Below are 14,178 nucleotides of genomic sequence, written 5' to 3' on the forward strand. Positions count from 1 at the left end.
TCTGAGCCTTGCGCTCAAATGGAGGAAGTGTGGACGCGGACATTTTCTCAGTGTTTCAGCCGCGGGTCGCCCGCTGCCGCTTGCTGCCCTCCTAGAGAGCGGGGACGCCAGGGTCGAAAGAGCACGAAGGCTGGGTTAGACCGGCGGGCGCCGAGGGGAGCGTTCTGAAGAAAGTCCTGGTTTTGCCGCGGCCAGATTTCTCAGCCTTTTCTGTGCTTCTTCCCGAGTTGGCACAACCCCAAATGCAGCTAAATGGACTGGACAGCATCGCCCCCCGACTCGTAGGGCGCTGGCATTTTCCAAGGCACGATTGCCCGGTGACCAGGGAGACCAGCCCGGCTCCGGGAAGCCCCGGTTGCGCTCCTGGCGTCGTCCTGAACATTCCCTTGGGAACTGCAAGGCATCGGGTGCGCCTGACCCCGAGGGGTCGTCGGGCGACCTCCCCTTTCCTCCAGTTAGCTCCCAAGCCTTACCATGGGTGCCCCTAGCTAATAAGGTGTCTACCTCCCTCGCCCCAGTTCCCAGCCAGCTGATTGCAAACCGAGGACCCGCACAGGGCGAGTAGGCTTCCAGGGGGGGTGAGCTGGGAAGGGTTCGCTCGGACATTTAGTCATTCAACAAATATAGTTTGAGTTCGCGCCCTCGTCGAAGCGCGGGACGGAGTGGAATGGGACACCGGTCTCAGCCTCGTGGGGAGACAGACGCACGAACAAATGTGACAGGATGCTGTGCCGGGGTAGGCAGATCTGCTGGAGTGCTTGGCGGTCTAAGACTTCATTAAAAGTGCGCAGGACCCTCTCCCCTAGGCTTCGGCATTGGAGGCAAGCCTTCTGGAGACCGTCCCCTCGGCTGGGAAGCGCGCTGAGCCACAGGCGGCCGGTCCCACCCCTGCGTCCCCGGGCGGGCTCCCCAGTGGAACTTCCCCAGCAAGGGAGCTGCAGGCTCGCGGTCCGGGAGACTGGCGCGCTCACGACTCCCGGATCCGTTGGCCCGCGTTGTCTCTGTCGCCCCCACCTGGAGGGCACCTGCTGGGCGCGGACCATCTGGGGTCCTGCCCGACGCCAGTCCCGGTGGAGCAGCAACGCCCGCGCGCCTCCGCCCGGCACCTCCCACCGCCTGCTTCGCCCCTCCTCTCTCCCGCTCGCTCGTCCGCCGCTGCAGGTTCAGTCCCCGCGGGGACAAGGAGCGCGGGGGCCCCACGCGCGGCGGCGGGTCCGCGTGCTTGCTCCCCACGCCCTGCAGCCGGGATCCGGCGGCGGGCACCTGCGAGCCCCCGCTCCCCTCCGGGCGACCGCGGCGGGCTCACTGGGCATGCCCAGCAGCGGGGCGGCCGGGCGCCGCGGGAGCCAAGCGCATGCACTCGGCGCGCCAGGCGCCGGCCGTCCAGGGGCGCGGCGCTCGGGCGGCCGCTCTCGCCGAAGCCCTGGCCAGCCTGGGCAGGACGCGGGCCAGGATGGCCTCCCTCACGGCATACGGTAACGGGCGGTGGCGGGCTCCGGGGCAGCTGGGGCGGGCGGGGCCCGGGAGCCGTCCTGGCCCCCTGGGAAACTTCGGGATTCGGCTCCCGAGCGGCTGGAAGGAGCCGGCTGCGGGGTGCGCTGGCCCGGGGCTGGAGCCGATGCTCTGCAGGCTTGGAGGCTGCCTGGAACCATTAAGGGGGTGTTTGCAGAAGGAGTCGGTGGAGTAAAAACGCCCCAAATTTACATGTCTGGGAGCTCCGGGACTCCAGAAAAATTACCCTCGCTTCAGAACACCTAGGGGAGGCATACGGGTTAAATCCTTTTTGAGGAATGTGAGGCTTGGAGTTAGGAGATCTGCGTTCACACAGCTTATCTTGTCCCTGACCGACCTTGGGCAAGTTATTTAAACTTTTCTGTTCCTGTATTTCTCCATCTGTAAATCAGAGATGAGAACAGCTCTCTGACAGATGCTATGGGGTTAAAATAATATGCACCAAAATATGTTTTTGATGAAAAAAAAATCAGCTTGGAAATAAAAGTTCCATGAAAAGGCATTATTCCGCCCCCCCCTCCCCCACCTCACCACCCTTTGGCTAAATAAATATATATTTTTATTATTATTTTTTTAAAAGCATTGCACAATTCCTAGGAAAACAAAATCATGTAATGAAGACTTCTGTCTCAGCTAGAAATCTCAGGCTCTGGAGAAGTCAACAAGGCTTTTAATCAACATTTCTTTTTTGTGTGGAAAAAGCAATTATCTTCAGTTCTTTATCAGAGGTGCTGCCAAGACTGGGTTATAGGAGGCTGAAATTCCTTTCCCCTGGCTTGCAATCAGTTGCAGTAATAGTGTCTAGTTTCAGCCTTTTAAATGCAAAGGTAGTGAGCATTTGTTGGAGAATGTTCTTCAGGGACATCTCCAAGCCTGGAGTTGGTGGGAAGGCAATTGCTGCTTTTTGGTGTGGAGGCTTCTTTCTCCCTGTCAGTGATGTCCCCAGCTCATTTTCCCAAGGTTAAAGGGGTCAGTCCTTCTTGGCAGTGGTTTAAAATGATCACTCAGGTGGCTCTGAGGGTTTGCAACTGATGCTTGTGAACCACTAACAAATTGTGAGCAGATTACAAATTGCGTACTAGTTTCAGTTTTTTTTTTTTTCACTGAGAACATTTTCTGCTGGGATGTGAATTGTTCTTGCCCTTGCAGCACATTTAACACACAACATTGTCATTCTTGGGTTACCATCTGGGGATAATTCAACATTCTGATGATGTTTGAGGCATATTCAAGTCAGAAAGCTATTTTTACACCTGTTTCTATCAGAGGAATCTAACTTATGGTTCTACATCATCTTAGATTGCACATGCTGCCCTGTGGATACCATCAGTAATAGTTACTAAGGATCAGTTCTATAAATTTCTAGAAGCTTTAAGAGCTTAATTGGGCACCCAGGTGGAGAAAATGAAGTCAGAAGTGAAAGTGTTTTTGAAAAGCAAATACACTTCAGTAATTAAAGGAAAAGGGTGGCAGATAATTTTTTTGGCAACCAAGAATTACACAGGTTTCTCTTAAGAACTTTAAAAGGAACTGAAACAGATTTAAATGTATCAGTTAGAATTTGTGCTATTTAAAATGTATTCTAGACATACTCTTCTCCCTCCCCTTTCTGTAAAGTGGTGAGTACACTTGGTCACAAAGTGCACAGTAAATCTTTGGTCTGTAGCGAAGTGACCCAAGACATAACAAGATAGGTTAGTTCCTTAGAGTTTTCAACCTAGTGAACAAGTTAAAGAAAAACGAATTTGAACACATTCAGTGTATTCCCCACCCGCTGGATGCTGTCAAGATCATTATCTGATGAGAGCTTGGCTCAGCTCTGGAACCTTCCACAAATCATCTCTCTGACAATCGAACTGCTTTAAAAAATGTCCTCTCCCGATTTTGTTGGATTTGGGTTTAGATATCATCATGAGGGATGATCTAAGGTTCTTGAGCCTGGAATTTGTAGGGTTCAATTTTTATATTCATTTGACTGATTTAATAAATGCCTTAGTCCTATCTTTAGCACAAGGGTGCCAAGAGAATGAACAGTTATGCTATAGAGTGTGTGTTTTAGGTTCCTAAGAAGAGAGAATGTATATATGCATTTCATTAGAGCAACTTTCACTAAACCTCATTACTTCCCATCTGGATATGCATTTTTTATCCTATATTGGAACTTGCTCTTTCTACTTTTTTACTTTCAGGCAACCATCTAGACTCATATATTCTAGAAATGTGAAATGAGATGAGGGTAATCAATAACTGTACTATGCCCTCTAATAAATATATGTTCAATGGATGATGCAACTTTAAAAGTTCTGGATTTTTAATGCCTCCAACTTTTGTGCTCACCACTGATTTTCCTTTACTTATCCTTAAAGTGGTTTAAATTCTTACCTACTTTTAGCTCATTATATAACCATGTGCATGAGAACAAGAATGGGTGACAAGTCTCTTTCAGAGAGAAATGACTGGCATTTGATTCACTCTTAGGCATGCAAAAGATGGCAGATGGGGCGTGTCCCAGGCTGAACCAGGAAGGAGCTTGTGTTTGGACCTGCCAGCCTACCATTGAATAGTCCGTCTTGGATCTAAGAAGGCATTGGTGATCCAAGGAGCTTATAGAGTACAGAGGGGGTTATTTCAAACAGGGAAAGCCTCTCTAGGAGATATTTGATCAGACACCTAAGTGAAGGAAAGGAACAAACCATTCCATTATGAGGGGAAAGAACATTCCTGGCAAAGGGAATAGTAAGAGCAAAGGCCCTGGGGCACGAATGAGCTTCTCGCATTCAAGGCTATCTAGCAGGTCAGTGTGGCTAGAGCAGAGAGAACAAGTAGAAGACAAGAAGCAAATGCAGTCAGAGCCAGTATTGTTCTTATAACTGTTCTCAACTCATTTTCTTCCTACCTCTTTAAGTTGCTGCTTTGTGGATCCTTCCTTCTTTATGGTGGTGTTTGTCTGGGTTCTGTCCTTGGCTTCATAGTCTCACTGTCAACCAGGTGGATAACACTGATTAGACACTTACAAAATGCTAGACCATCTTCCCAAGTGCAGAGTCGTCTCTTAATGGGTCGCCTTTAAAATGGGGCGACAAGGTTGTCTGCTTTGTAAGTAGAAGTGTGGGGTCTGCTGGGCCACAAATAGTTAACAATGGCACTTCATGTGACTTGGTTCAGTTGAATCTCACAATAACCTTTAAGAAATTGATCCAGTGTTAGCCCCATATTTATTTGAAGAAATTGAGGCACAGGTAAGTGGAGGAACTTACTTAACCTCACGTAACAAATGGGGAGCCCACAAGCAGATTAGGGTTTGGCCTTGGAGCCTGGAGCCAGGGGTAGCTCGGAAGGAAGAAAATGAGCCGATGTGTGGGGATTCCACACAGAATTAATGGCTTGAGCAAAGGCTAAAGACAGTGGAAGACCAGAGGTTCAGGATTTATGACCGGACGTGGGTATGGGATGGTGTTCTGTGGGGGCCAGGCCTAACTGTAGAGCATGGGAATGGATGAGGCAGAGAAGAATGAGTGCGTAGGACATGACTTCCGTTGTAACTTTGTTGTTATTCGGGTGACTCCCCAATAGAAATCACCAACTCAGAACTTTTTACTTGTTCAGGCTATGTTTGTATACCCAGGTGTCTGGAGACTTCTCTACTTATACGGGCCTCTAGCATCTGAAACTCATTACATCCAAAACAGAATTCTTCTCCTGTACCCATTTCCTGTAGAATAACTCCAGCTCCTAAGCTCATACTATGTACCAGGCCCAAGCCTGGACCTGGGACGACCTGAATGATGAGAGTCACTGATTCTCTCACAGTGGCGGGGTCTGCTGGAGGAACGGACCGCTAAAGTGGGAATTAAAATGCAGTATTTAGGAGAGGGGTTGGGAGGAGTGAGGGACACGTCAGGAATAGTTCCCTGGAGGGGACAATATTTGAAGGCTGATTGGGAGGAGGGCCTTGCAGGAAGGGGCCATAGCACGAACAAAATGAAGAAGAGAGATGGCAGGGGGCATGAAGACAGCCACCAGCAGCATGTGGAGGTGGAGCGTGACGCCCAAGAAACAGAGTCCTGGGAGTCCTCTTTGTGTCTTCCCTTTCCAGAACATACTAACAGGGCAAATGAATTCACCTCCTGTGCCTCAGTTCTATTACCTGTAAAACGGGGTCTCTGCAGTAGTCCGTGAAGTGCGTATGAAGGGTGCTTAGTCCTCAGCAAGCATTAGCTGTTAACTGTCACCTGCCTCAGCCAGTACACTCTCAGTCACCAGGGACTATTGATTCTCCTTCCTTAACGTCTTCCTGCTCTGTGTTCTCCCCTCCTCCCCCACGACTCCTACAGCGGTCAAGGTCACCATCCCTGCCCACTCTGACTGAGGTAGCAGCCTCCCAGCTGTCTCCCTGCCTCTAGTCCTGACCCCTTCTGACCCCAATTGCAAATCTGATCCTGTTACTCTTCTGCTTAAAACTCTTCAATGCCATCCTCTTCTTATAGGTCAAAGTCTAACCTCCCTCGTTTGGCAAATAAAGCCCTGCAGGAGCTGACCACCTTTCCCTCTTGCTGCCTTCAGCTCCTGTAGCCCACTTTTTAGGGAGGGAGGTGGTTTAGCGGGGCTGATTACACCAGGCTTTCTCAGGCGTCTGGCCCTTATTTGGCCCATTCTCTAAATCACACTCCCCTCCCGCTTGGCCCTCTGCATTGACTTGGACCTTCAGGGTGAGTCTTCTTCCCGTCACCTCTTCTTGTTGTACTGTGAGTATTCCCCTGTGTAGGTGGTAAAATCCCAAAGGGCAAGGACCGTATCTTTGATCTTTGTATTCCTAGTGCCTAGCAGAGTCTGGCACATAGTAGGTGATCACTACTTGGCTGTCTGACTGAAGGACAGAATGGACTATAGCAAGGGGGCTGTACAGCGTGCACAAGTGTTTAAAACCTCATTTTCCTATTGCACGTAACAAGCAAAATAAGGTTTACCCTTCAGAAAAGAGGGACAAGCAAAAGAACCCGAGCATTCACACCGTGTGGTAAAATCAGATGCATGCTGACTGGAACTCATGCTTCAGCTCCATAAATCTGAAGAGGCTATTTGATGATTTCTCTTGTTTTTGCCCTGTACCACCTGGCATGCTTGTTATTATGCAATCCAGACACTCATGGTCAACAATAATTAGGATCCATAAGGAGATTAAGGAGATGTAGCAACACATGTACAGATTATTCTTTGACCTTCAGCCCTTCACCTTTTAAAAGTTTTTTTCCTAGGGTATAATTAAATTAAAATTTTATTTTGATCTTGTGAGAGAGCATTTTAATCTTGTCTTTTAAAACAGCATGTTCTTTGTAATAGCCATGTGTATTTTTCTATTAGAATGTAGTCCTAGATGAACAGTCCACAGCTACCAAGAAAGTTTCTAGAGCAAATAATTCAACATACATTTTGTGAGTGCTTACTGTGTGTCAGGCACTGTGGTAGGTTCTGGAAATAAAAACAAAACTGTCTGTTTCATGACTCTTATGTTATACTATAAGGCTTGGATCTTGACCTTCTAGAAACAATGAAAATAGAATATAGGGTTTTAACAATGAATTAAGTAGATAAAGTAGAAAAGAAGGGAAAGAAAAGATTTCTCTAACTAGGGTTCCTGAAAGGGTTTTTTTGTCAACGTGCTTGCCAGCATGGAATCAAAGGGAAGCTGAGATAATGAGTTATTAGGCACAGTATTTACACTTCAGAAATGGTGATTAAACTATTTAAAAGCTTCCTAGAGGCTTTGGGAACATTTACAGTGCCTTCTATGCATTAGGCAGAGCCAGGTGCTGCAGACAGAAGATGAATAAAGGATGGCCTTGCCCTCCAGGAGTTCGGGTCCACACCCGGTCTGGTGGGGGCTGCAGAGGACGCTGCTACAGTTCTCATGCAACTAGTTCCTGCCCTGCTTGTGTCCTGGCGCTGCTGCAAAAATCACATGCAAGAGCAAGTGTAGACATTTTATGAAAACCTAGAGAGCTCTACAGCAATACAGTATACAGCCCTATGATATGTGTATTGTCCTATTTGTAGTGATAGATCTGTTTTTATAGGAAAAGCTGTGTTGAGTGGAAACACACTTTGTACACTTCAGTTGACTCATCAGCACCTTAGAGGGACCTCCTAAGGCACCAATTCCTACCTGGGGCCAGTCTATGTCTGCTCTGTATGGTAGCCAGTTAACGTTTTTGAATGAATTTTAGTCATAGTGTAAAGGAGGATGTTGAGGCCTAGGGAGATTAGGTGATGTGATACAGGTTTCCCAGCAAGGAGGAAAGGGTGGGTCTTGAATATTAACTTTTTCGTAAGTCTATAAAACACACTGCAGACATGGAATAAATCAGCAATTTTTCTGAGAAACAGACATATGCATACGTACATACATACACAAACACATACATGTGTACACAAACATTTTTTTTTTTACCAATGGGTTCTCTAGAACCTTTTAGAAACAATTTAAAGGGATTTTTGAAAATAAATCAGATGCAGTAGGCTGTTGTAGCTCACTCTATGCAATGAAAATATATTTTATAAATTCAATAACATTTCCAGGGCACTAGTGTAGACAGTTGTTCAAGGAATTGTATGGTGAATTTTTTTGGAAAGTCAGTAGTTATGCATCATCTATCTATTTGGTAAATTCTTGAGTTCATCTATGTGTATAAGCAGGTTTCTAATATCATTTTAAGGGTAAAGTGAAAACATTCTCTTTCCTTTAAATGTTTTTTTCCTTCTTTTTTTGTGTGGTTGAGATGCTTTCCCAGGCATTGTGGATTCCAGGGGAAGGTTTGGCCTCAGTCTCGAGTCCCTAGACAAGTACTGCCACCAGTTGGAGCTCAACTAACAACGCAGTTGTCAGTTATAGCTCAGTAATACTTAGGGGAAAAAAAAAGAAATGCAGATTTCCAGGCCCACCCCAGAGCCACTAAATCAAGATCTTCATTTTAATTAGATGGCCAACTGATTTGCAGTCTGAGATTTTTCTTACTTAACTGAATTTCTGCTTGCTCAACCAGTCAGTTATTAAGTGTGATAAAATCTCCCTCTGATGGTGGATTTGTCAGTTTCTCCTGGTAGGTCTATTGATTTTTGCTTCCTATATTTTGAAGTGATTTTAAGCACACAGATGTAACATTTTGTATATCTTCCTGAAGCATGGGAGCTTGAATGTTTTATCATTATTTATTGATCCTCTGTATCCTTTATAATGCTTTCTGCCTTAAAGCTTTTTTATCTAAAAATAACATAGCTACTCTAGCTTCATTTTGCTTAGTATTTTGTTTGCTGTGTCTTTTTTATGTCTTTTACTTTCAACATACTTGTGTCCTAATATTTGAGGTGTTTCTCTTATAAACAGCATTTAGTTGATGTTTTTAGAAATCTATTTCATAATGTCTTAAGTAGTGAATTTAGGCCATTTGTATGTATTGTTATTAATATATTTGAGCTTAATTTTATCATTTCATTTCATATTTTCTTGCTGTCTTGTTTTTTCCTCCTATGCTTTATTCCAATTTATTTTCTCTTTGTAAGTTGAATTTTTTGTCAAATCCTCTTCCATTCTTCTCCACTATCTTTCTCTTACCCCCCTACACAACAAACTGTTACAGAAATAGTCTATTTCTATTGTTTTAATAATTACCCTTTTACTTTTAATGAAATCATACTTAACACATCCTATACTTTTCATTACATTTCATTTAACTCTAAATTTCATATGCTAACTTTTCCCCTGAACAATCCTTTGACTTGAAGCATCCAACAATTGTGTTATGTACTATTATTATTTGGTATTTCAGTATTTTATTTCTATTCATTAAAAAAAACTCCCAAATTGGACGTTATAGTTACCATTTTATATTGACAATTTTTGTTTAGATTTACCTACATATTTATCATAGTTCCACAGAGTGGAGACAAAAATAGTCTAGCACTATAGTTAGTGGTACTTTCTTTTTTGCTGTGGCTAAAATGGAAGGTAAGATAAATTATTGGGATGGACCTGATTTTCCTTTGTTATAAGATCATACCGTTTATGAATATACCACAAATAATTTGAGGCCAAAAAGTGTTAATTTTGTCGGCATTCTGTGGGCTTTGAAAAACAGATGCACAGGTGATGTCAGTCTTGTTCCCTATAGAGCCTCATGCTTTCACATCAGATCGTGAAGCACCAGACACAGGAGGAATCCACCCAACCCCACGTCCTCCTGTCTTTGCCTCTGTTCTCAAATATTTATCTAGCGTGAGACAAACCTGGGTTTTAATTCCAGCTTTGTGGCTACCCAGAAGTGTGACTGAAAGTCCCCTAATTTTGTGAGCCTTTAGCTCCTCAGCTGTAACGTGGGATAATCATACTTAGCTTCAAAGACTTGTTTTGAAGCTTAAATGACATGAGTGTTTAGTGTAGGGCCTGGTCAAGAGCAAATGTGCAGTAACTAGTGTTGTCTCAATACACCACCATCTAATGTTCTTAGATATTTTTTCAGAATTTCCATTCTTGGTTTGCTCTGTCATGATTTCTGCCCGTCTGTATTTCTTTATAAAACATTATTGGGAACTATACATAGAGGTGGATAAGACAAATTTATAATTTATCAAATAATTATAAAAGGAATACTGTGTAACCACCGCCCAGCTCAAGAGACAGCATTCCCGGTTCCGCAGAGCCCACCCGTTGCCTTTACCTTTTACAATTCAAAGTCGCTTCTTATCCACCCAATGGAACCACCATGCTTACTTTGTGCTAATTATTTTGTTATTTTTCTTTACAGTTTTACCATTCATGTATCACCCGAAAACTATAATTTAGTTTTGTTGTTGACATTTTCATAAATGGAATCACATATCATTTTTGGGTTTCTTTCATTCAACATTGTGAGAGCCATCCATAATATTTTGTATTGCTTTATTTCATTCATTTTCTGGGCTATATGATACTCCATTTTATGGATATCCTTGTTCTTTTTAAGTCTAAATAAAAATACTAGCTAACAAAAAGGAACACTTAGGTGCTGTCTTATCAGGTGGGTGCTCTTACTATGCCTGTTGTCCACATGGGGAAACAGAACCGTGGGTTGGAACCAGGTGTCTTATGTAGATGCTGACTGCAGAACCCGCAGAGATTCCTCATCTTATTCATAGTCTCAAGTTTTTCCACTAGTTACCTGATTTTTAAAAAAAAATTTAACTGCATAATTCCTCCAGGTGGTAAAGATACCTTGAGACAAGTGCTGGGCATAGAAGCCACAGGGCATGAATCTGCAAAGAAGTAAAAAGCTAACCTTTTCAAACAATATGGCTTCTCTCTCACTTACCAACTTTACGTTTCCCTGTATGGCCCCAGAAGATGACTGCTTAACCAGAGACGGGTAAGATTCCTCAAGGGAGGAACAACCTAAGACAGGCACAGTCGCAGGGGGGCCATCAGGTGAGAAATTGGTGATCAACAGAGGTGAGGCTCAGAACCTCACCCCCCCTGTTTTGAGAGAAATCTTCTGCATCCGTGGATGTTTTGCTGCCCTTGTCTAGCTTGGATTAACACATAGTCTACAGGCACACACCTGATCATCTACAATTGCTCTCTTACAACACTAAACTATGTTTTCTACCTTTATCTTGCATCTACCTACCACTTCAGCATTTTATTAAAAATAAAAATAATAATAATAATAAAGGGAGAAATGTGGGATCCACATATAAATCAAGTATAAAAATCAAACGAATATTCATATTTGACCTGATTGTTTATAGTTCATAATGCGTGATCAAAACCAAAAGTTTCTGTGATGACTGCCCTTGTACTGTTCACCATGTAAGAACTTACTCACTATGTAAGAATTCGTTCACCATGTAAGAACTTGTTCGTTATGCTTCAGAAGATTGGAGACTGACGAGAATTAGGTTTGAGATGGATTAATGATTGTGTATTGAGCACTGACCCCCCTATACAGAATTAAAAAAAAAATTTTTACTGTAGTTTGTTCCTAAAGAATGAAATGGATATTCAGGCCCTCCCATAAAATCTAGTATTTTTGTTTTAATTCCTGTGTTGGGGCAACACTTTCCTTTATTCAGAATTACCTTGTACCATATCTGCCAAAGTTCTTTATACTTTTGCTCTTTGAGTTTTTAAAGTGTTGTCCCCCAAGATTATGCCCTAGTTTTACTATTCAGCTTTTATTAAAATTTCAATAGATTTACCATTCTGATTTATGTATAACCTCTTCCCAGGCATTCATTCCTAACTCGGGCATTCTGCTTCTTACTTGATTACTAATTTCTCTGTATGCTTTTCTCCTTCATTCTTTGTCTTTTCTCCCCACTCATAGCCATTTCTGTGCTTGTAAATCTTTCTTTCTGTGTGCATCTTAGATGCCATTGACCTTGTCTCTTGAAGGTCTCCTCCTTTCCAAAATCTTTTAAGAACAGATCTTTAGTGAAGGGCTTAAAAAAAATTAGGAATGACAACTTCACAATGGTTAGAATAGTTTGTTATGTTTTAGGTCTGGATTTTGTTGATTCAGCTGATTCCGCAATTATATACTGAGCTATTTGCTACCTATGCGTTTTGTGATGCTGATTTGTTTTTATTATCCCATCTTTCTCCCCCTAACCCTGAAAAATTAGATAAGCATTATTGTCACCCTTTTCAGGTGGAGATACACATACTAAAGGCAGTCAACAGCCTGGCCATATTCTGAGAGGTTATGAGCAGCAAAACTGGGTTTCAAACACAGGTCTGCTTACTCTCAGCTAAGTTCTTTCTCTTGGGTCACAGCAACCTCTAATGAAGTTATAACTGATAGGAAGGGGACCTGATCATTTGTTTATCCTGTAATTTCATGCATTCCTTTTTTCTTTCTTTCAACCAATGAACATGCATTGAGAATTTACCGTATGCTGGGCACAGCTCTAGGCTCTGGAAATTGCAAATTAAGTAATACGTGGGTCTGCCTCTGGCAAGCCTGTGCTTTAGGATGCCTGTAAACCAGCACGATCTTGTCTGCTCAGTGCCCTTGGGGGTGTGTTTGTTGTTCAGGAAGCATCCTAAAGAATGGAGATGGTCTGGGAATGATTCTCAGAGGAGGATTGGCCATATATACACTTGCTAAAATTATTTATCACATATTAAAATTCATTTAAAAATATTTTTTAGCATTGTACCTCCTAAGGACCTACAGTGGCCTTGATGTGGCTTCTGGGGGCCACTACCATTTCTCTGCCCTCCGGCTCACCACCTGCTTTTGTCAGCACTTCCCAACTGCTTTCAAACCACAGGGACATAGGGTTGCCCCTGAAGATGTCTCCTTTCCTCTTGCCTTCTCTTATCACTGCCTGCTATTCTTACTTCCTAAGAGCATTCATGTATAAAGCAATCTCCTCTACCAATCTACATCACTCATTAAAATCTGACTCTCAGTATGTTTCTAGAAACCTGTTCTCTTTGAATGCATTTGACTTATTTATTTATTTTTTAGTAAGATATCATTGATACACAGTCTTATGCTCAGGTTTCACATAAGCAACATTGTGGTTATTACATTCCCCCTATTGTCAAGTCCCCACCACATGCCCCATTACAGTAACTGTGTATCAGCATGTAAGATGCTATAGAGTTACTACTTGTCTTCTCTGTGTTATACTGCCTTCCCTGTGCCCTCCCCCCTCCATATTAAGTGTGCTAATCATAATACCCCTTAATCTCCTTATTCCTCCCTTCCGACCCACCCTCCCCAGTCCCTTTCCCTTTGGTAACCATTAGTCCATTCTTGGGTTCTGTGAGTCTGCTGCTGTTTTGTTCCTTCAGTTTCTGGCTTTGTTTTATACTCCACAGATGAGTGAAAGCATTTGGTACTTGTCTTTCTCCACCTGGCTTATTTCACTGAGCATAATACCCTCTAGCTCCATCCATGTTGTTGCAAATAGTAGCATTTTTTTTCTTCTTATGGCTGAATGATTTTCCATTGTGTGTATGTACCACACCTTCTTTATCCACTCATCTACTGATGGACACTTAGGTTGCTTCCATATCTTGGCTGTTGTATATAGTGCTGTGATAAACATAGGGGTACATATGTCTTTTTGAATCTGTGATCCTGTTTTCTTTGGGTAAATTCCTAGGGGTGGAATTCCTGGGTCAAATGGTATTTCTATTTTTAGTTTTTTGAGGAATCTCCATATTGCTTTCCACATGGTTGAACTAATTTACATTCCCACAACAGTGTAGGAGGATTCCCCTTTCTCTGCATCCTGGCCAGCATTTGCTGTTGCTTGTCTTTTGGATTTTGGCCATCCTAACTGGTGTGAGATTTTAATTTGCATTTCTCTGATGATTAGCGATGTGGAGCATCTTTTCATGTGCCTGTTGGCCATCTGAATTTCTTCTTTGGAGAAGTGTCTGTTCAGATCCTCTGCCCCTTTTTTAATCAGGTCATTTGTTTTTTGGGTGTTGAAGCATGTGAGCTCCTTATATATTTTGGATGTTAACCCCTTATTGTATATGTCACTTATGAATATATTGTCCCATACTGTAGGATGATGCTTTTTTGTTCCACTGATGGTGTCTTTGGCTGTACAGAAACTTTTTAGTTTGATGTAGTCCCCATTTGACTTATTCTTAATAATTCTTTTCCTAGATCT

The 14,178-nt window shown here is 43.2% G+C and overlaps 1 protein-coding gene across 3 annotated transcripts in view; it reads left to right on the plus strand.

The window, feature by feature from the left end:
* The first annotated feature begins 990 nt into the window (after positions 1–990).
* Positions 991–14,178, plus strand: part of ANO4 (anoctamin 4) — a 388,856-nt gene continuing 375,668 nt past the window's right edge. For all 3 annotated transcript variants that reach the window (XM_037007143.2, XM_073213690.1, XM_073213691.1), the window contains exon 1: positions 991–1,475. In XM_037007143.2, the coding sequence (XP_036863038.2) occupies positions 1,355–1,475 (121 nt within the window). In that variant the 5' untranslated portion in view covers positions 991–1,354. The remainder of the gene's footprint in view (positions 1,476–14,178) is intronic.

The sequence above is a fragment of the Manis javanica genome, chromosome 10 (assembly GCF_040802235.1).
Source record: "Manis javanica isolate MJ-LG chromosome 10, MJ_LKY, whole genome shotgun sequence".
Classification (NCBI taxonomy): Eukaryota; Metazoa; Chordata; class Mammalia; order Pholidota; family Manidae; genus Manis; species Manis javanica.